We start from the raw sequence: 23,083 nt of genomic DNA, 5'->3' as shown, positions 1-23,083 counted from the left end.
TCTGGAACACGGACTTTTTTTAGACAGTAGCACACATCTTTAATGTCTCACTAGAATTCATTAAAACAGAAGTGGTACTGTGTAAGGTAAGTGTCCTAAAGAAAAAATTACCAAATTTTAAGTTAACATAACTGGGTTTTGTTGTTGTTGGTTTTGGTCTTCCCATACAACTGACTCACTGTGTAAGATCACTCATTTAGCTTAGTTTGTGAAATTTGGGAGGAAGGAAGGAACCCAATGTGTCTTAGGTTTTTTTGTCTTTTTTTCCTTTTTTTTTTTTCCAGTCAGAAGCCACAGCCAGGACTTCCAAGTACTAGCTGTACTTGACATTAAAGACAAAGCTAGCAATTTCAGTTTATCTCTCTCTCTGAAAAAGTTCCACTACTCTCCCTTTTTGTTCTAATAGGGTAATACAGAGATGTCTTGCAACCCTGCACCTCAGGCAGAGATGTTTACCAAGGTCCTGGTAGAGATGACTATTATTCCTGCCCACATTGCCTCCTTATTAGAACACAAGTCCCTTTGGTGCTGCCTCTTTTAAGACTTATCACAGTGCTAACATCCCATTTGTCTTCAGCGCTTCTGAAGTGGCAAAACAAACTTGAATTTCACGGAACTTCCCGTCCTGAAAGGCTGCACACTGGCTCCTAGAAAACACTGCAGCTGTGTTACAGTGAAGTGGAGACGTGGCACCAGAGAGCAGGGCTGTTGTACCAGAAGCTGTAAGAAACAGTTACTACTTCATGTGCATAGGAATATAATCCAAATAGAAGCAAACTCACTTTCTGAACAGAATTTATTTACACACAACATCAACCATGAGGGCTCCCAACTTTATTTCCTTCTCTGGCCGAGTCTCTACTCAAACCACACGACGAAGCAAATAAACCCTGAGCTTCTCCCTCCCCTCCTGGCAACCCAACGTTACTAATCAGCCTCCAGGCCTTCTGGGACGTCCTCCATTCCTGTGCCCCAGCACACCAACAAGGTGCAGGGCCAGCTCATGCCAGGGATGCCTAGACGGGGGTGCCCTTGGGGGCCCACTGCAGGTCCTCCCGGTAGCCCTTCAGGAGCTGGTTGAGTAGTGTCTTCTCGGAGTCGCGGTGCGGGCGGATGAGCGGTGGGAAGGGGTTCCCCTTGAGCTCGATGACCGCCATCTTGGCGCGGTCAAGGCCGTCCCGGTTGGGGATCTGCAGCAGGCGGGTGTAGCTGCCGGGGTGGGGCTGGAACCGGGGCGCCAGCACTTTGAACAGCTTGTGGATGAGGTCCTTCTCCTGCGGGGGCGGGAGGGGGCACGCTCAGCTCCCGCACCGGGGCTGCGGGGGGCAACGAGGGGTCGGCGGGGACCGGGAGGGCGGGGTGGGGGCACGGCGATACTCACCGTCAGCCAGAAATCCGCCATGCGCATGGCGCGCTCGTTGGTGTCTCCCAGCTTGGCGTACTCGATGAGCTGAGAGGAGGAAGAAGCCAGAGCCGTCAGGGTGCCCGGGCCGCCCCGCCGCCCCCCCGCGCCCGGTGAGGCCCGCCGAGGCCCGGCCGGCCCCTCACCTTCTCGGCGTAGCCCCGCATCTCGTCAGCCCGGGCCCAGGGAGCCTCGATGCGTTCATGACGCACCAACGCCGTCACCAGGTTCCGCAGCAGGTCGAGGCGCGAGCGCGGGCCCAGCCCCAACCGCCGGTGCACGCGCCCGTGGGAGATAGCGGCCGGCACCGACAGCCGCATCCCGACAACCGCCCGACCCGGCCCCGCCGCCGCCGCCGCCGCGGGGCACCATGGGAGGCGCCTCCCGGCAGCTCCCGCGCGCCGCGCGGCACGCCGGGAGTTGTAGTTCGCTCCCCGCAAGCCGCCGCTGCACCGAGAGGGTCCGGAGGAGCCGCCGCGGGGCTCGGCGGAGAGAGGAGCCGCGAATCGAGGTGTCTGAACGGGTCAGGGAAACAGGGCCCGGCGGGTGCCGGCCTGCCCGGGAAGCCTGCTCGCCGCGCGGCGGTGAGGTGCGCAGGCGCCATGGGGCCGCGCGGCATGCCGGGAGTTGTAGGCCCGTGCCCCAGCGGGGGAGGCCGCCGTCTTCCGCCCCAGTGCGGCCCTGTCCCGCCGCAGCCAGCCCGTAGCAGCCCCGCTGATGCCTCCGCGGCATCGCTTCCCACCGCCCGCCATCCCAGGGCGACGCCGTGGAGGCGGGCAGGCAGGGCGGGCTCCGAGGGGAGGAAGGAAAGTGGCCGGCCTCCCTGCTGCCCCTCGCCCCACAGCTGGGGTGGGATGGTGGGTCCTGGGCCTCACGGGATGCTCCTGGGGCTGAGGGGAGGGCTCAGCCGGGCGCCGTGGGCAGAGGTGGCCTGCCTCTGCCTTTACTTTACTCTCCCTTTTTCCCCAGTACCGGTGGCGGGATGCCAGTGTAGCCTGGGACCCCTGTATCACGTCCCCAGGCTGCACAGACGCTGCGTGCGCTGGCCCCATGGGGTGAGGGTGCTGGATCCAGCCTCACGCAGCCCTCGCAGGGCATTGGAGCCGCCATCCTAGTCATGGAGGTGGGTGCGCGCCTTATGTCCACAGACGAACCTCTGCCCTCTTCTGCAAGAGGTCATGCAGGGAGGTGATTCTGCCGCTCTGCTCTGCTCTGGTGAGACCCCACCGGCAGTGCTGCGTGTAGCTCTGGAGCCCTCAGCACAAGAAGGACATGGACCTTTTGGAGTGGGTCCAGCAGAGGGCCACAAAGATGATCAAAGGGCTGGAGCACCTCTGCTATGGGGACAGGCTGAGAGAGTTGGTGTTGTTCAGCCTGGAGAAGAGAAGGCTCCGGGGAGACCTTACAGCCCCTTCCAGTACCTGAAGGGTGCCCACAGGAGAGATGGGGAGGGACTCTATATCAGGGAGTGGAGTGATAGGACACAGGGTAACGGTTTCGAACTGAACGAGGGTAGATTTAGATTGGATATCAGGAAGAAATTCTTTACTGTGAGGGTGGTGAGGCACTGGAACAGGTTGCCCAGGGAAGCTGTGGCTGCCCCATCCCTGGAGGTGTTCAAGACCAGGCTGGATGGGGCTTTGAGCAGCCTGGTCTGGTGGGAGGTGTCCCTGCCCCAGGGCAGTGGGTTGGAACAGCATGATCTTTAAGGTCCCTTCCAACCTGAACCATTCTGTGATTCTGTGCCCCCATAGTTCTGGCAGCGCGTGTAACTCAGCTGCAAGAAAAATGCCACATAAGGAGGTTTCCTGCTGCTTATCTCTTGCAGGCGACATTGCTGTATTTCAGAGAAAGGATGTGTAACAAAAGCAGCTACCGACAACGTAAGAAAAAATATCTTTGTTATTATGAATACATCATAAAATCACAGTCATTTTATACACATTTTAGTATTTCATATATAAATAAAGTGAACAGTATAGTTATTGGAATGTGTAATAGGAACAAACATATGGATTTTATCATGAAATTAACAAATTCTTGGATCCCACCCCCCTCTTGTTGCTTCTCTGGGGCTTAGCATATTAACTCTGAAATACTTCTAAGAAGATGGTTACTCACGCTGTGATGGCAACAATAACTCCAGGCATTAACTTAATTCCATTTACAGTCAATTTACTTCTCCTTTTCGTGATGTAGCCTGACTATATTCATCTGTGTCAGTACTCTAGCTTTGCAAGAAAGACTAATCCCATATGTACTTGGCACACTGTTGAAAGAAAGCATTTTCCAAGCTTTACGATTTTGTTAAACCCATTAACAATCAGCACTTTCCCATCACTACACACTCTTGCAAATGTTTCCATTAAATATATTTCTAATATTAATAAAATAACAAACTCTTTATTATCCTTCTGCTTATAACTTGATGTCTTAACATCAAAATAATATTTCTTTCTAATAAAATTATACATAGTATTTATATGAAACAAAGTTGTCATGTGCATGAGCCTAGTAATGAAACTAGGCATGAGTGTAGATGTTTCTACATTCTTATTTTGGATTCTTGGGGCGGAGTGGAGGGTGGTGGTGTTTTGGGGGCCACAGATTAATAAATAATTTACAAAGTAATGACTTCCCTGGCTCCCCGGTAACGAAGCCTAAAATTAGAAATGATTGCTCTGGTCTGGCTTTATAAAACTTTAGGTATGCTGAAGAAAATGTCACTTTTCTGTCTGAGGGTCTGTATGTGTTTATCGAGAAATCTTAATGAAATGTTTCTGATATGGTGTGTTATGGAAGTTATCATACAATTAATCAGAAATAAAATGAGAAAGCTCTACGCAAAGAAGTTAGCCCGACGCAGACAGAAGGCTGAACCTTCCCAGGCAGCTGTGCTGAGAGGGGCTCTCTCTCCCGCAGGCATTTCTGTGTCATGCCAGGCGCACTTCTCTTTACCATAGCATCCCCTTCTTGCTGCCGAGACTCAGCCAACAGCTTTGAGGCAGGGAGTCTGGAAAGAGGAGGGTGAAGCACAGGGACAGACCCAAGGGGCATTTTCCTTCACCTTTTTTACGGAGTGAGCACGTCTGTTGGAAACCCAGCTCTAGGCTGTGAAAACCGATGATGCAGACTCCAGAAAGGAAAGTTACTGAGGTTTCCATTCAGAAAGGCACACAAACATGTGCCATATTTTATGTTCATGAGTCTGTATGTTCTGAGCTTTCGGTACATCCAGTGAGGCATGTATTTTATCTGTTTTTCTGGCCCAGTCTCAGAATTTCCCTTCCCTGGATACTAATGCACAGCAGGGTAAATTGTCACCTGCCCCTGAATTTGATGGTCAAACTGTAGGAACTTCTCATTTGGTATTTGTCCACATTTGGAAAAGCAGAACTTAGAACTAAATTAAGTGCCTTTTCCAGAACACATCTTCTTGTGGGCAGGCAGCAATAGAATTTAGTTGGTATGTAGGAAGTCACACACCTAACTCATTATTCTGTATCTGATGGTCCAAAAAACTGCAGCTACTAATTCTATAGTGGGAATCAACCTGATCCAGCAGGTGATGGGGTGTGGTGGTAAACATATGCAGGAGCTGCATAATTTGCAAGTGTTAATACATTTGACATTTAACAAATTTACTTAAAATTGCATATTCTTGAACAATGTTATTTATATCTAGTTGCTTGCTTGAAATAAGCAAATAAGACCTAAATGCCTCAGTTCATTCTGTCTTTCAGCCTGCTGTATGTAAGGCCATCTGTTTTTCGGCCACAGGTTCCTTCCCCAAATCTCACTTATTTCCCTGTTACCATGTTCACAAAACTACTTGGCTCTGCAGCTGGTGGCAGAGCTCCTCCCAGAGGAGAAGCCCAAAGACCACAGGGTGAGAGCGCTTATCATTTTTTCTAAGCTATCCCAGTAACTCGGTCATTTCTCTGTAAATATTGATATACATATAACACGGAGTACAGAACATTAATGTTCTTAAAGCTAATGCCCTTGCTTGTGGCATAGTGATAGCGAGGAGTTGGGAAGCAATGACTGGAATGAACACGTTCTCTTAAGATAATATACAAAAGATACGAAAGGTCTAGGCAGCCAGCTGTTTATACAACATGACCTGCTCCGGTGGTGTAGGGATTACACCATCTTTTGGCCCAGAGAATATGCAAAGGAATCCAAACCTTTACGGGTTATCTGAAATGGGCCTTCTTATATTTTTACCTGTATTTATTCTAGCAGAACATACAAGCCCAGAAAAACGTGTCAAAATAACAAGTTTTTCTTTGCATTTGCAACATGGACACAACCCAGCACGAAACATACTGTAGACGTAGCAGCTACACAGATACAACATTGAAGTTTTGTGCTTAATATACTCCTTAATCTTCTAGGCATGGCAAAGTCCTCAGCAGCTGTCGTAATCCCAAAGAAATGGTAACACACATCATCCGTGAGGTATGGTCTAACTTGTGCATCCAATTTTCCAGTGTAAAAAAAGGGCACTCCCTTTCATCCCCCTTCACAAATGCAGGATCGCATGTGCAGTACCTCACCTTAGCCATCCTCGTACCAGCTGAAAAGGTTTTGTCACGTGCACTCCTGCACCTACTCATACTCCTCATACACCCAGCCAAACACACTGCAACTCTGTGTTCCAGTTCCGTGAACGCCATTTAGGTTGCTCTCACGCAGCAGAGGAACAAAACAGACGGAGTCTCTTTGCAAACACGTGGCCTCTCTCTGATCTCGATTTCACTTGGACTTCAGCATTTCACCGAGGAAGACATGCACCTACAGGAGGTCAGAATCTGACTCCTTCTGCTTCCCAATAAGCCTACTTGATTCACTTGTGCTTGGTTTTCCTGCTTTATATATCCCCTATTCTCTTGCTTGTCTTTGTGTAATGTATGCAGCATTAATCTGTTGAGGAAGGGAACTGGCCGTCACACTGAGCGGAGGGAAAACGGTAAGGGAAAAGTAGTGTTAGTTTAAGACAAAGACATCTTTTTGAATCTCTTTGAACGATACTCTAGCAACACAAAGCCCAATAATTTCCAGATCAAGAAGCAGCGCCCTTTTATCACTGCTTCACAATATTTTATTTTTTTTTGGCCTTTGGTGGGACGTAATAGAAAAATACATTTCACCTACAGGTGGCCTCTGCTGTGAAACAGGGATCCGCTTTTCACAGTCTCCTAAGCCTGGGAACAGTAGCTGGAGACTTGAGTTCAGTGGTATAATACATTTACATGTATAAAGTAAATGTGGAACAAGGCTTTAATTATTGACATCATTCAGAGATGATGGTCAGCTCCCCTTCTACCACTGCCAAAATTTGGGTACTGGGTCATTTGGACATAGAATGCAAGGTAGGCAGATGAAATGCTGTGGTCTGTGCCATTAGCTAGCGCATGCCTTAAATGTATTATATACTAAGAAGGTTTTTTTTATAGTCTAGGTACAATGCAAAGTGCAGGCTTGACGGTATCGAATTACTGCAAGGAGGCTACCATGAACCAGGAAAGCTAAAGTACAGGCAGCACAGTTGGGGAAAAGCAGAGAGAAAACTGGGAAATAATATATATATTTTTTTTTTTTACATTGTCAGTGCATTTTTATATTGAAGAACTCTAACGGGGCTCTATTTTTCAGTAGGCGTAGCTAAGGATGGGCTGCCTTCTGTATCCTGGAGTCTCTGGGTGCTGCCCGTGGTTTGTAGTCTTCCCCAGATCCAAAATCTACTGTGTCGTGATAATTTGTAAATTCCTGAGGTAATGGAAACTCCTCTGTTGATGAATGAGTCCTGTGTCCAAACACTCTCTCTTGCAGCTCAGCGATGTCGTTTCTGATGTCTGCCATCATCAGCAATAGGAAATCAAATGAACCTGGTGGGCCCTGCAGTCACAAGGCATGGTCATTAATTATATTCCACTTTGCTCTTACAGTTTTCAGAAAGGCTGATATAATTACTCTTGCAGGGGTAAGAGTAAAATACCGCTTCATTTCAGTTGCCAGAAATTAACAGTCTCTGTTTTAATCCACCTGCTCAGAAAACTATTTTCAAAAGAACAAAAATGTTTTTGCAAACAGAGCCTACATTTACAAGACGATCAGCCCTTCTGTTACTTAACAATTCCTTTGCTATATCTGCCTCCTAAGAGTATCTTGGCACCTCATGGGAATAGGGGAGATAAATCTTGGTTCCTTGTGTTCCTTCTTGTTAAACTGATAGAAATTATAGTCTTAGAGTGACTAACCAATCAATAATGATTATTTATTTTAAATTCTTTCTCAAGAGTGCTGGTATTTGGAAGGTATCTTTTCAGTATAGTAATCCCACTGCTGCCCATCACTTACTAAATATATTGGTAATTACAATGCAGAGAGTATCTATCTGGTTTTATCTGATTTTCGGAAATCATCACGTCTTTTTAGCTGACTTCACACAGTAAAGTACATTGTTTAATACTGAGGACACCCTACTGGACACACTCTTAAAAAGCCATTCCACTAGTGAGAAAACACCGCAATAAATGAATTTTTAAACAATTTCACCTGACAACAGATTGTAAATACTCAGCCTCCTGATGACCTGCACAAAGCCTATAGCTTCCCAAATCCCAGAGGGAGACAAGGGGCAGGATTTCAAAAGGTTCCAGGGATCCAGCTCTCATTAGGAGTGGTGGCTGAACTGTACTAACTAGCACTCTGCGTGGGATCTCATGTTAGTGCCCTCTGAGGATGTCCCACTGCTCTTGTAGGGCAGAGATGCACTTGCTGCCTTCAGTGTCACACCCAGCAAGGGAGGAGGTGTGCAGGCAAAACCACTTGGATGAAAACAGGTTATTACTTTATTTTCAATAACATTCTCTGTGCATGTAAACTTTCACTGTGCTCTTGACCCAGGAGAGGTTTTTTTTTTCCTTTTGGCTGACCTGTCTTTAGTAGTCAGCATCACTCTTGTGGAAATTCCTGCTGTGAGCAATACTTACAGGTATCCCCTTTGGTCCTGGTGCGCCTCGCTCGCCCTGTAATCAATACCACCGCAGTTAGTTTGCTGTGACTAAATGAAACCAAAAAGTCAGTTATCATCTGCAGACTCCCTTACTTACTGTCCCCCGATCAAGAATCATCAGCTTGCGCATGCTCAGAAAAAGAAAAGAAAGTGAAGGAGGAACTCAAGAAATCGTCGCTGATTCTAGTGGGAGCAGTTGGGCACTTCTGATATATCTTCCAGACAGTAACAAGCAAACCAGTTAACAGGAGAAATTCACAAAAGAGCAGTCTAATGAAATGGGCTAAAGCATCAACGTGTCTTCACAGAAAAGCCAAAACGGCTGCAGAGAAAGGAAAGGAGGCTGCCTGACAGATAGCCCGGCAAGGGCTGTTTGCAAGACTTAAGGAATGGCAAGCACAAGATAGTAGAAGAAAGACATGAAGGGATGGGACAACAGGACATTTTCAGCTTAGCAAAGCAAATGAGATCGTAAAAGGGTGTGACTGCAAGTGTGTGTAGGGTCTCTCTAGCAAGCCTGCATTTCACATGTGCATGTGCCCACATTATGGAAAACAGTACCTCTCCTCACCTTGCTACCATCTCTCCCTGGGGCTCCTGGTGGGCCCTGCAAGAGAAAAGAAAGTGTTCACAAGGACGTGAGAAGTTGTGGAGCTAAACTGATTGTGGCATGCATGATGGGAGATGTGAATACTGACCACGGGGCCCCGCCTGCCCTGCTTAATATGTGATATGTCTGGAGATGGGCCCATAGGTCCCATTGATCCACGAGGGCCTGGCTGTCCGGGAGGTCCAGGTGACCCAGGAACTCCTTGACTCCCTTTTGGTCCTGGAGCCCCTGCAATCGACAGCAAAGGTTACCTGCCAAGGAAGGCTTTCGGGACACTTCCTCAGTGCAAGTAGTGGGGACTGGCCATTTTTTGAACCACCCAATGGACTGGTTGCCTTAGTACACCCAAATCCACAACAACACAACCAACACAGCAGTCCTCTGAGATAACATTACTCCTTGTCACAGTGACTACAAGAGATCTTCACAAAACAATTAAAGCTCGTGTATACAGGGAAGCCAAAACCGCCACTGCCAGGTGGTTAGGGACACAGACTGAGAGTGAAAAGAAAAGCAGAAATGCCTCATTTTCACAGAAAGAAGAAAAGAACAAGTCATGTCTGAGAAACATCCCATAAAAAGATAGTCTCAGAAAACTCATGGGAATGTTGGGTTGAAGGCATCTGCGTGACTGGCACAGAAGCAAGCCCTTTTCAGTGGTGGGCTGCACCTCTCTTTTGCCCGGTTTGGAAGCCAATGTGTTAGGGGCAAAATAAAGCTCTGTATTTTGCTCCATTTTGCTTTTTATCCTTTTCAGCTTCTGCCAGTTCAGCAGAGAATGCTAGTTTTTAGGAAGCACACAGGCAACAAAGCACATGTTTAGCTCAAGAGAAACACTGTGAAAAGCAAAACAGAAGATCAGGCACCTGAAACAACACAAAATAAAGACCACTAAAGTGTGACTAGCTGAATTGCTTTATAATTAGAAGCGAAAGCAGTTTTGTTCATACAGAAGGCCTGTGAAAAACATAGGAACGAAGGACAGCGAGTAAAAAGGTTTCAGCGGGACGGAATATTTACCGTCAGGGTTTTCAAAAGGAGTAAGGTGGGGTTGAGTGCTGAGCCTCCGGGAGTCCTCCTGAAGACCCAGCCGCGCTGCTGCTGGCGGCCGGGGGGAGGAGGAGGAGGGGGCGGGGGGGGGGCGGTTTTCCCGCGGACGGGAGAATCCTGCAGCACCTTGGAGAGCTCATCCATGGGGGAGCCCGGTGGAAGGGTCGGGCCCAGGGTGGAGGCATTGGAAGGCGGCGGAGTCCACGTTTCGCAGGCTGAGGGGGAACCTCCAACCACACTGTCCTTGCACTTACGATATACCGAAGGCTGAAGATACTCATCCTCCGAGAAAATGGGATAAAGACTCAAAAACTCAAAGCAAGACTGCAAAAGTGGGGATAAACGGGGGGCAGTTCGGTAAGGGAGTAAATCAAACCTTGTGAGGAACATCTGCTGCTCCTCTGTAAAAATATTCCTGAATCTCAGCACAATGCTAAAATTCCTTGGATCTATCGCTAACCCCAAATTAGATCTGCATTCGACAGAGTTTGCAGAATTTTTAGCATCACTGGCTGCAGGCTGCAAGGTTTCAGAGCTTTAAGAACTCTCTGTTAGAGAATTCTTAAGAGCTTTAGGAACTCTCTGCTTTTCTCATTGTTTCAAGCTATACCTTAGCAAAGAAGGTGTGAGTGGAGTTTCACTTTTCTTTTCAGATTCCTTTGAATCTGGAACACAACATAAAACCTTGCAAAACCAGACAAGGAAAAAGAAAAGAGTTGGCACAGACCCCCGCAAACTGAAAGCACATTTTCTGCTCTACTAATGACAGTGAGCTAAAGCGATAGATATTCCTGAAATGAAATGGAGAGTGTTTTAAGACAGAGTTAAAATACAGGAAATGGCAGCTGAAGCAGGTGAGATATCCTGGGGAGAGGGAGAAATTTAACACATATGGGACAAACACAGCTTGCACGCCAAGAAACACATGGAGACTAAGACACAATGGATGATGTTAGACAAGTGGCAGAGGCTGACCATAATGACCAGAAAGTTTGCTTTATAAATTTAGCACAAATGCAAATATAATAGTAACAATAAAAATATGAAACATGTGAAATCCTATCACACTGAAAGATTGAAGCTTATTATTTTAATTCATGGCACTATTGCACTACTGCATCCCTCTGGTCTGTATCTTACCTGGAGGGCCTTGTTGACCAGGCTGGCCTGGGGGGCCAGGGATATATGCATTAGATGCAAGCACTTTTTCACCAGTGATTTGCTTGCTAAGATCAGCAGCATTATTTGGTAGCAAAGCAACCTGCCAAAACCAAAAATCACTGTAAGCCCTTCGTCATTCAGCTGGTTACATTACATTCTTGGTTAAGCTTTCATGTGGACAAACAGCATGTTTAAATGCTTCAGGAAAATATAAAATGTTTAATCATATCCTCCATTGAAATCATCAGAAAAAAATTTACTGTGTGAGGCTGTTCACTTTTCAAGTCACTGTGGAAATACTGCAAGTCAATCCAAATGGAGGGCAGAAGAAATGCAGGAGAGATACAGGAATAAGTTGTCAAAAATTTAAGTCTTGTAACTGCTTGGATCTCCTCAGGAAACCTCCTTTTCCTTATTTGAAGTTTTCTCTATTCATTTGCTGCCCTTTCTCGGAGCAATATTGGCTCAGATATTTAAGTTCTCAGTTGCTGCGCAAGCCTCTAATTTTTCATAGGTTTCAATGAGAGCCCCCAATCCTTTGCGTATCTGGCCCTGTAACCGTACTATTTAACCCAACAGATGTCTGGATCTGCTATGCATAGAGTCACAAAGCTAAAGTAAGTGAGAATGTAGGGAGAATTGCACACTATAGTTTAAAATGTCATTATCTGTTACATCAGATGTTTAATTATCCATTAAACATTAATCTGCCCACACTGAATATATATAATAATTAAACGTATTTAGAAATATCCTGCAAATGTTTAGTCACTCCAGAGGCAGCTGAAGGGAGATGACAAGCCAGGAGGCTGGTTTGCAGCGAGGAAAGAAGTTTATTAGCAGTGAGTGGCTGCATGTAGAGTTGGGAATTCTGCTCTGCCAAATGGAACTGAAGAGCTGTTTCATCAATACCAGGGCAGATCTATCCCTGGGTCAGCTCTGTTGCTGCCCCTAATGAATTTGGCTCACCGGATAGTTTGATGCTGGATTCAGCAACATTTGCGTGGGAGAGCTGCATTAAATAAAATACATGATGACTCCCATTATCTGACAATGCTTTTAATCAGCTATTTGGAGTTCCCTGCACTGGACTGTTCTCAAGACTCCTACTTGTTTCTGTAATTATTTGATATACACTCTCTTGCCCTTAGTGCAAGCCTAATGTTTGTAAAGCAGAGAAAAAATAATAATGGTGTGCCCTTGCAGGGCATACTATAACTGGGCAGATTTCTTTTGGAAAACAAGTTATTAGTTAAGGAATTCACTTTAAAAGCGGCCAGTGCTGCTTGCAGTTTGGGGTTGGATGCACAGAGCAGTTCCGAAGGAAGCAAAAGTGAGAAAGAAAAAAGTTAGAAATGCTGAGACAGTTCCTGGTGACATTTCCAAAACACCAGTTTGATTTTTCAGACTGGAATTCAAAATGTGATGACAGGAATACAAGGATTTATCAGACATTTGTGACTCAGGTTTTGCTGTTCCAAAGACAAGATGACTGCACTATAGGCAAATTGAGCGACATGATGTAAGTCGTACAAGAATTTGGTAGCCTCACTCCACCCCTACTGAAATCAGTGGCTGGATGAGGTCAGCACCTCACAGGAGCCCCACAGGGTGTTTCTTATGTTTCCTATGAACCTGCTCACACAGAAAATGGGGATCCAGCACACCTACTGGTGTGCCCTTTGTGCTCTCATCTTTGGTTTTCCAAAGGAAAAACATCTGCCTTGTTTGCCAATGACCCTGCAGCTTTCTCAGCCAACATCCCAGCCATTGTAGCACAGACCAAAGCGTGGGACTGCTGAAGATGAAGGGCTACTCCATGGGTCACAGCACCTTACACCTGGAGCTGAAGAGGAAAATTGAGTAGCTGGGGGCTCTCATAGCCATGCTGGCCAGGGACCAGCACAAGGAGGTCCACTGGCCCGCTCTGGTCAGCACACTGACAAGTTTTGTTTCCTGGAAGTGCATCCACCCTGCCCAGATAAGCCCTGTCCTGGCTGGATACAAACGGAAGGGTGCAAGGACCATCATGCTGCAAAACTTCCATTATGTGACACAAATCAATCTGCAGTGCCAACACTGCCATGCTAAAACCGAGACACAGAGTTAAATCCTGTGGCTACCTGAGAGCATTATATTTTTCAGGCAATTTTTAGAATATTTTCAGTGTCATCAGTAAGAGTTTCTCCTTAGGGATGGCCATAGTTAAGTGACAGATTAATTGATAGCCTCTTTAGAGCTTGTACTTAAATTTCTGACCAGATCCTATTTTGGGGATCTACTGCTATCCCAGCTGATAAATAGGTGTCACTTAGTATATAGTCCCTGCTGTGAATCCTCTTCAGGTTATATTGCAAACGGCCAGGCTGGAGTAAAAAGGTGCATTTAGTAGCAAAGACTCATCATGAAGAGGATTTGGAAGTGTATTCTTTTCTGTTGCTTAAATATTGACTTGTTCCAGACAGCAAGGCCCTTGTAACAACTTAGTAAATTAAAAAAAAATAAATCACATAGCTGCTGTGAAAGCATCTACACATGCTTCCCCACTGAGTCAGCTGGACTTGAGGCATACACTAGGAGTGCCAAAATACCCAGGCTCTGGTCTAGCTCACTGCTCTTTGATATCTTCTGGCCAGAAAATGGTTGTTACATATACTTGGGCCAAACCATGTGTTTTTGATGTTGACTCACATCCTCTTAGGGATAGGCTATACTCGCTGGCCTAATTTCTATTTCACCTTTTAACTGAACCAGGATCCTGGTCCAGAGTGACCTTGGCTTTCTCCATCCAGAACTCCAAATCTTAATGTCCCTTGGAAAATAATTTTTTTTCCATGTGCGTGCAAATATTAGCAAGAGTAAATTCTAAAGAAAGACAGAAAATTCTAAAGAAACAAGACTCCCATATGTTGTGTTGCATGCTGCATCTAGAGTTTTGGGTAGTTTCTAGGAGATCTGTGGTTTAGATGACTTTGACAGTGCTTTACAGGAGTGATGTGGAACATGGCTTTCTAATTGAGACGTTTAAGCACATCTGTGTAGGATCCAGCTTATTTGATTTTTTTTAAAATTGTTGGCTGTGTGTCAGTGTCAGATATCTTTCCACCAGTTTTTCAGCTTTCCACTCTTCTTCCTTCCAGCAAGGTCTGAGATCAACTTAGGACTGCCCACAGCCCCCTGGTATATTGAGACAGTGCATCCCCCTGATGACTATGCAAGGAGACTTTCTGTTCCTGATCCTAGAAGTACTCTGTCCTGGATCTGCAATGGATGTGGCGATCCTCCAGAAAGGTATTGGCACCATGACCAGAGGTAGCAGGACTTGAGTTCACCCCTGTCCTTTCCTGAGCAGATACACCTTGCCACACCTTCCACTTCCAGCACACCCCAGTTCCCAGTTGTAGGGTTTGCTGGATTGGATCCTTCACAGATTCTTCTGCTAAACATAATTTTGCATAAAGTTCATAGAATCTGAAAGCCTTGACCACAAGACTGAAGACTCATTCTCTGGCAGACAGAAATGAATTTTTCTGTGCAAAACAGAACAGCTTCAACCACAGATATTGAGAGCCGTCCTCCCCAGAAGAACTTGGCCATGGGGAGCGGATAGTGAAACATGAGGGTTCCTGTCTCCCTGTGCAGAGAAGCAGCATGAGGCCAGATCTCTGCTCAGCATGGACAAAAGCTCTCCTTTCTAGGGGTAAAAAACGCTGAGGGTTCCAGGGGACCATGTCTCCCAGCTCTGTCTGTGTGAGGCACAACCCGGTGGGCTCCCTCTGAGGATGCCAAAGATCAAGTCCCTCTAGGAAGATACTTGGGGAAAATTTAGGCTATGGACCATGACAGCACTTAGCTATGAGGCAAGAGTGGGCACTGTACAAGTGCCCATGGTGACAGGTATTGACAGTCTTAATTTTCCAGGACTGAACTTTGAATACAGGCACCTAAAAGTGGAAGTTAGACACAGAAAACTTTCCATTAATCCAGGCCATTGGCTTCCATCAATTCTTGCAGCAAACAGCTTGGCCAACAGCGTGACCCCGGATCCCTCCCTGGGGTCAGTGCCAGCCTGCTCAGCATCACGGACTGCGGCTGGACAAACAGCCACTCCAAACCATGGATCCTTTTTGAACCTGTTTGCTACCTGTTTGTTTGAAAACCAGAATTTCCATCGCACATGAAATTCTGTCACTTCCACACTTGTCTTCCTGCTGATTCAGAAGGAAAGCGTGACATTTTGAGGTTTTCATGGTAAAGAGTATCACAAACCTCAGTGTATGTAATTTTAGCGAAGTGGATTTCTTTCTTCCCACTATAAATTACACTGAATGAATAACATTAAATGGAACAAGTGAATATACGAAATTGTGTTTTGACACAATGAAATTAAATGAGCACCCTGGGTGAAATAATTACAGCCTGTCAACATACATTGCTGAGAATATTCCTGCAGAACATTTCCATTTCAGAGAACATCAATGTTCAAAGGAGATGTCGCCAGAAAAGGCATTACACCTGCACCCCTGCACTTGGCTCTCCAAATCCTGGGCTGGGTCTCTGGGTTATTTCAATCCTACTCAGGTGCAAAAGGGGGCCACCTACAGATGTGATTAAAGGCCAGGGGAAGGTTTAAGTGCATCATTCTCTACTTGCAAGGACACAGGTGAAACAAAAAAGGTTGGGGCTGAGGGTTTTTCCTTTTAAAAAAATCAAAGGTATCTGCTAGTGATGTTTTTGTCTAGCCATGCATCTCCTCTTTGGCAAGAATCCCGTATCAGCACTCTATTAATGCAAAATCATGTTCTCCCACGTTCCCGCATCTGCAGAACGTCTTGCACTTGCATACACTAAAGGTGGATCAAGTCCAAAATCCTGTGCGTTCAGAGTGAATGAAAAGCTGCGGCCAGTGCAGGTTGCCAAAAAACCTGGGCTCAGACTGGGAGGGGTGTTTGCCAGACTGTGTTACCACGAGGCTGGTAGCACAGCTCCACGAGCTCGGTTAGCAATCCGCTGACAAGCAATACGGAAGCATAAAGAAGTGCCATTCCTAGATGATTTTAAAGTGTGTTGCCATCATCTTTATAGGCACAAGAGCCACACAGCAGTGACGGCTACAAACACTTAAATTTAACCTCAGGTGTCATAAAACGTGCAGGTCTGGTAAAGACATGACTGATCAATGTTCATACCTTTTGCTTCAGTTGTAAAACCGTCTGCTTTATTTGATGAAACTCCTTACAAGAGGCACAGCATGTCCCTGATTTTGCCACATTTTCAGATTTCTCAGGAAGCCCAGCTGAAAGAAAGCAGTTTCCAATACAAATATAAAGATCCAAAGCAAAGACATTCATAAAGTGATTGCAAAAGCAACTTGAAGTTTGCTACATTTCCCCAGACTGTGAAAAGAGGAATCTTGTCATTATTAATGCTTTGGCTGTGAATTGCTATGTAAGGCTTAGAAACTTCGCAGGGACAGCTCTGATCTCATTTTAAAAGCAGCTGTTTCCAGTTAACAGTCCCCAAAGAATTTATTTTTTTTAATACCTGAAAAAGTTTACACCCCTTCTTTTATCTTTGTGTGTAGGGTGGGCTAACCCTATAGATTTGAATTGATTTACAGTCCCCTCAAGGGCACATTTTCATATGCTATAAATTACAGTAAAATCCCTCACAATATGGTCATTTAATTCACTTTGCACAAACTGCTCTTTGTCATCGCCGGTTATTCCTCCATGTGATGGAATCAACCTGAGCGGAGATGGGGATTGAGATTAATGACAGGGATTTAAATCCACACAAGAGAAAGGGTCACACCTGTTGATACTACACATGAATGGGATATTTTCAGGAATCCTTTAAATGATTCAAACTGTAAGACATATTGCAAGTGTTATTTTTTGTCCTTTTTCCCATTCTCATACACAGTGAAGCACTTCCACATCGCAAACAAACAAGCACTGTTTTAACAGGTGTTGGCTTAAAGAGAAATATGGTTTCCAAAACACAGAATAACACATACTGGCAAACTCTAGGTGAGCTTTTTTTTCTTTCACATATAGTTGTTGAGAAGCATCGAGTGTACTGAGGCCCTGCATACGATGTGTGGCCTTGTACAATGTTACCTGGAAGGGTTATTGGACACGTTTGAACACTGACCATTCAGAGCATGTCCCGTAATGGAAAAGCTCTGCAGGTGCTCCTGGTTAAAGCCACAATCTTCAAAAACGATCAACTACAATGCACTTAGCTATTGCATTATACTTCTCACTTGGACACACACTCTGATGTCCTTCATCTTTTCAAAAATGTGTATTGATTTTGAAAACATCTGCATCATTTTAAATAAAACTGGAACTTCCTAATAGCAAAGATATCATGTGGTACTTGACTTTAAATGTTTGCAGGGTCCACTAAGGAACATTGCACCCAGCAAATGGTCATCTATGGACCACCATTGCACAAATTTAGGAAAAATTGATTTTCAGTATGTTTAGTCCATTAGATATAATGCCACTTCAGGTATGCTTGCTTTTAGAAGACGACCCAGGAGTGCAGCACAGAGTGGGATCTACCTGGCTGGGGAGCAGCTCTGTGGAAAGGGACCTGGGGGTCCTGGTGGACAACAAGCTCAATGTGAGTGACCAGTGTCCTGCTGTTGTGGCAAAGCAAGCCAACAGGATGCTGGGTTGCATCTACAAGGGCATCACCAGCAGAGATAAAGAAGTCATTATCCCACTCTACTCAGCGCTTGTCAGGTCTCTCCTGGAATACTGTGTTCAGTTTTGGTCCCCGCTGTACAAAAAAGATGTGGACAGGCTGGAGAGCGTCCACTGAAGGGCCCCTAAGATGATCAAAGGACTGGGAAGGAAACTTCAGGAAAGTTTCCTCCACTATGAGGAACAGCTGAGAGAACTGGGTTTGTTCAGCCTTGAGAACAGGCTGCTTAAGGGAGACCTTACCACCATGTTCCAGTATTTAAAGGGTGGCTACAAAGAAGATGGAAACTCCCTTTTTACAAGGAGTCACATGGAAAAGACAAAGGGTACAAGTTACTCCCGGGGAGATTCTGATTGGACAAAAGAGAAAAATTGTTCACAGAGATCAGCCATTGGAATAATCTCCCCAGGGGAAGTGGTGGATTCACCAATATTGGACACTTTTAAGATCTGTCTGGAGAGGGTGGTGGGCCCTCTTGTCTATACTGTGCTTTTGCCAAGAAAGGTTGGACGAGATGATCCTCGAGGTGCCTTCCAACCTGGAATTCTATGATACTGGGATTCTATGAAAAGTTTATTTCTCTTATCTCCTAATCAGGTAGGTGAGGGTTGTAAGGGCCAGATGCGGGAATGACCAGCAGCAGAAAGACACTGGCATTAGCGCTGAACTGATTAGAAGACCAGAAGGCAAAGGCTTGGGGGTTTTCCCCACTCATCAACTGCCTGCTCCCACAGCTGCAGTTCTTTGGCACTACAATAACCCACAATACTCCTCTTTATTTTTTTCATCACGTTCATGAGAGTAAGCATGCTGCTCTTCCTGGCCCTTTCTGATAGCAGGCAGATTGGGTACACCTCAACAGCTTTCTGTACAGCGTTTAGGTGGCCCAAAGATTTAAGGCCAAAAGGTACTGGGGCTTTATGAGGAACTCTACATAACATATAATAGAATTTTACCAAATTGCAGCTATGCTGGCTCCAAGACTATTTGGCCACACCACCTCCCAGAGGGACTCCAGCCTTTGCGTGAAGATACCTGAATAGGCAGCATCCGCTTGTTTCCCTCCTCACTGCTCTATTCCTAATGCTAATCGTTTTGCCTTTGATGTCTTCCAAAGCCTCTTTGCCCATAGGTCTTTCTCTGATAGATTAAAAAATCTCCAGTACACAGGTGTTTTTTTTCCCTTAACAAGGAATTGATATGCTGTAATCAAGACACCTCTTGATATTTCTATAATTCTATAATGTGGTCAAGTTTTCTCTTGACCACAAGCCAGTACTGTGGCTCCCTCATGGAGTTCTTCCTCCGTCTCCGATTTTGCAGCTTACTTTAAAAAAATCAGTGTTTTGACATGTCCATTTTTGGACCCCTGTATGTTTTACAGCTGCACATACAAAACCATTAGAAAAAATGACTTTTTTTTTTTTTTTTTCAAACTCTGATACAATTTGTGTTTGGTACTACTCTTAACCAAAATTTCTTTTAATAGCTATCTTACCAAATGAGTTCCCTCACAACTCGCACACATTGTGTTAAGAAATGTTGCTGAGAGCAACATACAGTCATAGGGAGAAACTGCCAGAGCCTCTGCTATTTGAAACCTAATGCAATCCCACTAGAATCAGCGGAATTACGTGCAGATTAAGAAGCAGTGATTTTGGCCTCGTGTTTCATTATAAAATCCAGTTTATCTTCCGGAAGGATGTGGTACACGGGGCTGACAAGTATAGATAAAACAGGGCTGTAGCAATCCACGGACATGAATGCGGGGTTGGGGTGGGGGGCGGTCAGCTAATGTTTAGGAAATATCATACCAGTGAGATTTCTGCAAATCCAGTTGGATTGACTTGTCGGAGGAAGAAGTCCAACAGTGTCACATAAGCGAGCGTGAGCTGTGTCCCAGGAGGAAGGTGGAATCCCCCTAACTCATACCAGACAGAGGTGATGATTTGCCCAGGGAAGGAGTCATCCATCAAACATTCGCCCTACCCCCATCCGATCCTGTATCATGACCAAACTACGAATAAAGCCAGAACAAAGGATGGATAAAGCCAGGAGCCACCTAGGACAGGCCAGAGAGGGCAGGAAGCAATTAGACGGAGCCACCCACGCACGGTGCAGATACGAAGGTCACCTACCAGGGTCAGTTTGGCCAGCATTGAGCAAGGCACTTACAAAGCCTGTTTCCATTGCACAGACCTACACCGGGAAACTAAAATGATTTCAGAAAAAGTTTAAACCATCCCCATTTCATGAAGTCTTTCCAAAGCATGAAGTCTAGCTCATGCATGACGTTGCTGTCCTGATGGGGTTCCTTTCATCTCAGTGAGACACCAGTGAGCCCCGCGGTGCCTATCGATAAGGGAGCTGCCCGGCGGAGCAATGTGTTTTCTTTGCATGTGCTGGAAGACTCTGTCTTGCTGATGCTGGAAGAGAAGGAGAAGCTGGTGGGGGAGAGCTCTGCGGGGAGCTGTGCCGCAGGCGGTCTTCGCATGGAGGCTGTTGAGTTGATCATCTGTGTTGTATTATCTGGGCTCTGCCTGCTGAGATGGTTTCATTTGCCTACTTCAGGGTGGGTAGCCGTATTGTCTCCGACAAATGCAACACGACTGCCTAAGCGGGAAAAATGCTCCCTATTCTTGTGCCCTGCTCACAAACCCAAAGCGCTCAGTCAAGCCCACTTACAGAGTCAAAAAAGTGCCTGGATTGCAGCCTTCAGGCACGGCGTGATGAAAACGTGAATAATAATCCCCCAGGAAACACGCAACATGGCTAAAGCTGGAAAGGGATACATGTGTTTTCATGTCTCTCACACTAAATTTTAAAATCAAATTTAAGTGTTCCAGCTACCATGAAAAGGCAAACAATCTGTTTCTTAGGAAGGAATTCCAGCACAGATGCGGTGATCTCTGGAGCGGTGCAGGGCTGGGGCTGACCACGGGGTGGTGCATCGATACAGCCGGATCCTCGCGGCTGCCGAAAATCCTGATTTTCTTTGGGGTGCGTTAGGGACACAAGCCCCGTGAAAAAGCGACGGCCAATTCCTCTTTCATTTGCACCAGAGGTCTGGCAATTAGTAACATTAACTTGGAGTACCGCAGCGTAACAGAGCAGGAAGTGTCCTCTGCTTCACACAGCTGATTTGGGAAATGTTTTGAGAGATGGTGGGTATTTAATTTCAGATTAAGAACTGGAACTGACATTTTTATGTGCCATGTGCATTCGGTGTAAAATTGGTGTTTTTCAAATATTAGAATTGTTTCCACAGCCTTGAATATTTTGCATGGTTGGCTACCCTGAATGCTTTGGGCATTACCCTGTCAGGAAATTTGAATTAGCCAGAGGAAAAGTTAACTAAAAAACTATTGGCAGGGGGATTATTTATGTTATGTCTCTTTCCCTTATGACCCCCACACACTTACAAAGAAAAAAAAAAAATTAAAACTACAAGGAACAATCAAAGTTAATGCAGTGGCTCCAGTTACACATTTTCAGAGGACAATCAAAATTATAAATTGTTCTGTCCACCCAGCGGGATTTAGAGCACCCAATGATACATGTGTTCAGGCATTAATTGATGAACCTATGGTAAGACACCATTCATCAAAAGAGTTGTTGTTTTTTTTTTCCAGAGCACAGGTTATTCTCTTCTTCCTTTCTCTTTAAATTGTTACATTAGTATTTAATCTGCAGTACTCTAAATGCTGTAATTTAATAACTGGGATGAGGTCAAAAACTTTAAAATCATTTATACGCAGTACACACTTTGAAACCAACAGTGAGAATCAAGAACAAGCCCTCACTTTTACCCCTGTCCCATCACACATTCCTTTCATTAAAAAAAAGAAAAAAATCTGACCGCAGTCACGAGACACACAAACTAATTGCAGATCAGCAGAATTCAGTGTTACTTAACATAATTTAGCAATTGATTTCAGCAATGCTCGAAAGGTGCGCGGAATTCCCAGGCATACCTTTCCTGAGCCTCTGAGTGCCCAGAGGCACCAACCACCCAACCCAGGGCCATTTGCTGATCTCAGATGTCGGCATGTAAATACACATTAACTCACTGAAATTAATTTAATTAACAGATGAAATTAATGAAGGCTTATAAGGGTCAGCATCTGGCAATTTTTTTTTCCCCTATGACTCCTGAGCTCTGGACTGCAAACTAGGTATAATCCAGGTTGGTGTGGGAGCAAAACATGTTTTTTAGCAGTTGGATCAAGGAGAAATGGTCTAACTGGAGCTGTAACGGCAAGTTTCACCCATCAGCCACTCTGCCTCTCCAGGGGAAGATGCCTTCCACATCCTTCAATGTACTTGTTCTCTTTCTTTATATATGTGACTACTGACTTACTGCTGCGTGTGTGCAGCACACAAATTGGGGAGGAGGAGAGCGTGCGGCAGGACCCCTCCACAGGCGCCCAGGTCCCCAGTTCAGCCTGGAGAAGAGAAGTCTCCGGGGAGACCTTATAGCCCCTTCCAGTACCTGAAGGGGACCTACAGGAGAGATGGGGAGGGACTCTTTATCAGGGAGTGTAGTGATAGGACACGGGGTAATGGCCTCAAGTTGAAAGAGGGTAGATTTAGATTGGATATCAGGAAGAAATTCTTTACTGTGAGGGTGGTGAGGCACTGGAACAGGTTGCCCAGGGAAGCTGTGGATGCCCCATCCCTGGAGGTGTTCAAGGCCAGGCTGGATGGGGCTTTGAGCAGCCTGGTCTGGTGGGAGGTGTTCTTGCCCAGGGAAGGGGGGGTGGAACGAGATGATTTTTAAGGTCCCTTCCAACCCAAACCATTCGAAATAAAAAAATAAAAACAAAGAAACAAGCTGGGGTCTCTAGCAGCATCACCTCCATCCCCATGCCAGTCCCCCACCTCCAAGAGCAGGGTAGGGAGCAATTCCTCTTTATGACAGATCAACCGTTTAGATGGCACTTTGGTTCAGGAGCTTTACTGCCCCCACTAGCATATACCTTTATCTCCTTTGGTGCACGTCTTGCCGTCCGCCTCCCGCGTGTAGCCTTCGTGACACTCGCACCTGTAGCTGCCCATGGTGTTGACACAGATCTGAGAGCACAGCGTCCCATTGCTCGCGGCGCACTCGTCGATATCT

The 23,083-nt window shown here is 45.8% G+C and overlaps 2 protein-coding genes across 3 annotated transcripts in view; both read right to left on the bottom strand.

The window, feature by feature from the left end:
- Nucleotides 1–778: 778 nt before the first annotated feature.
- On the bottom strand, nucleotides 779–1,785 carry MRPL17 (mitochondrial ribosomal protein L17). The gene is made up of 3 exons (XM_063319862.1): nucleotides 1,549–1,785; nucleotides 1,382–1,450; nucleotides 779–1,274 (listed from the first exon to the last, which is right to left on the bottom strand). The coding sequence occupies exons 1-3, from the start codon at nucleotides 1,720–1,722 to the stop codon at nucleotides 1,017–1,019; spliced, it is 501 nt and encodes a 166-aa protein (XP_063175932.1). The 5' UTR covers nucleotides 1,723–1,785; the 3' UTR covers nucleotides 779–1,016.
- Nucleotides 1,786–3,332: 1,547 nt separating this feature from the next.
- The window catches only part of CCBE1 (collagen and calcium binding EGF domains 1), a 104,990-nt gene continuing 85,239 nt past the window's right edge, over nucleotides 3,333–23,083 (bottom strand). Inside the window, exons 5-11 of one of the 2 annotated variants that reach the window (XM_063319859.1) lie at nucleotides 22,944–23,081; nucleotides 16,437–16,543; nucleotides 11,227–11,347; nucleotides 9,125–9,264; nucleotides 8,998–9,033; nucleotides 8,404–8,439; nucleotides 3,333–7,306 (exon numbers count right to left, since the gene is read on the bottom strand). In XM_063319859.1, the coding sequence (XP_063175929.1) occupies nucleotides 7,073–7,306; nucleotides 8,404–8,439; nucleotides 8,998–9,033; nucleotides 9,125–9,264; nucleotides 11,227–11,347; nucleotides 16,437–16,543; nucleotides 22,944–23,081 (812 nt within the window). In that variant the 3' untranslated portion in view covers nucleotides 3,333–7,072. Of the gene's footprint in view, nucleotides 7,307–8,403; nucleotides 8,440–8,987; nucleotides 9,034–9,124; nucleotides 9,265–11,226; nucleotides 11,348–16,436; nucleotides 16,544–22,943; nucleotides 23,082–23,083 lie in introns of both variants that reach the window. The other variant, XM_063319860.1, reaches the window with a different exon arrangement.

Source organism: Chroicocephalus ridibundus, chromosome Z (assembly GCF_963924245.1).
Source record: "Chroicocephalus ridibundus chromosome Z, bChrRid1.1, whole genome shotgun sequence".
NCBI lineage: Eukaryota > Metazoa > Chordata > Aves > Charadriiformes > Laridae > Chroicocephalus > Chroicocephalus ridibundus.
This window is presented reverse-complemented; position numbering and strand designations above follow the sequence as displayed.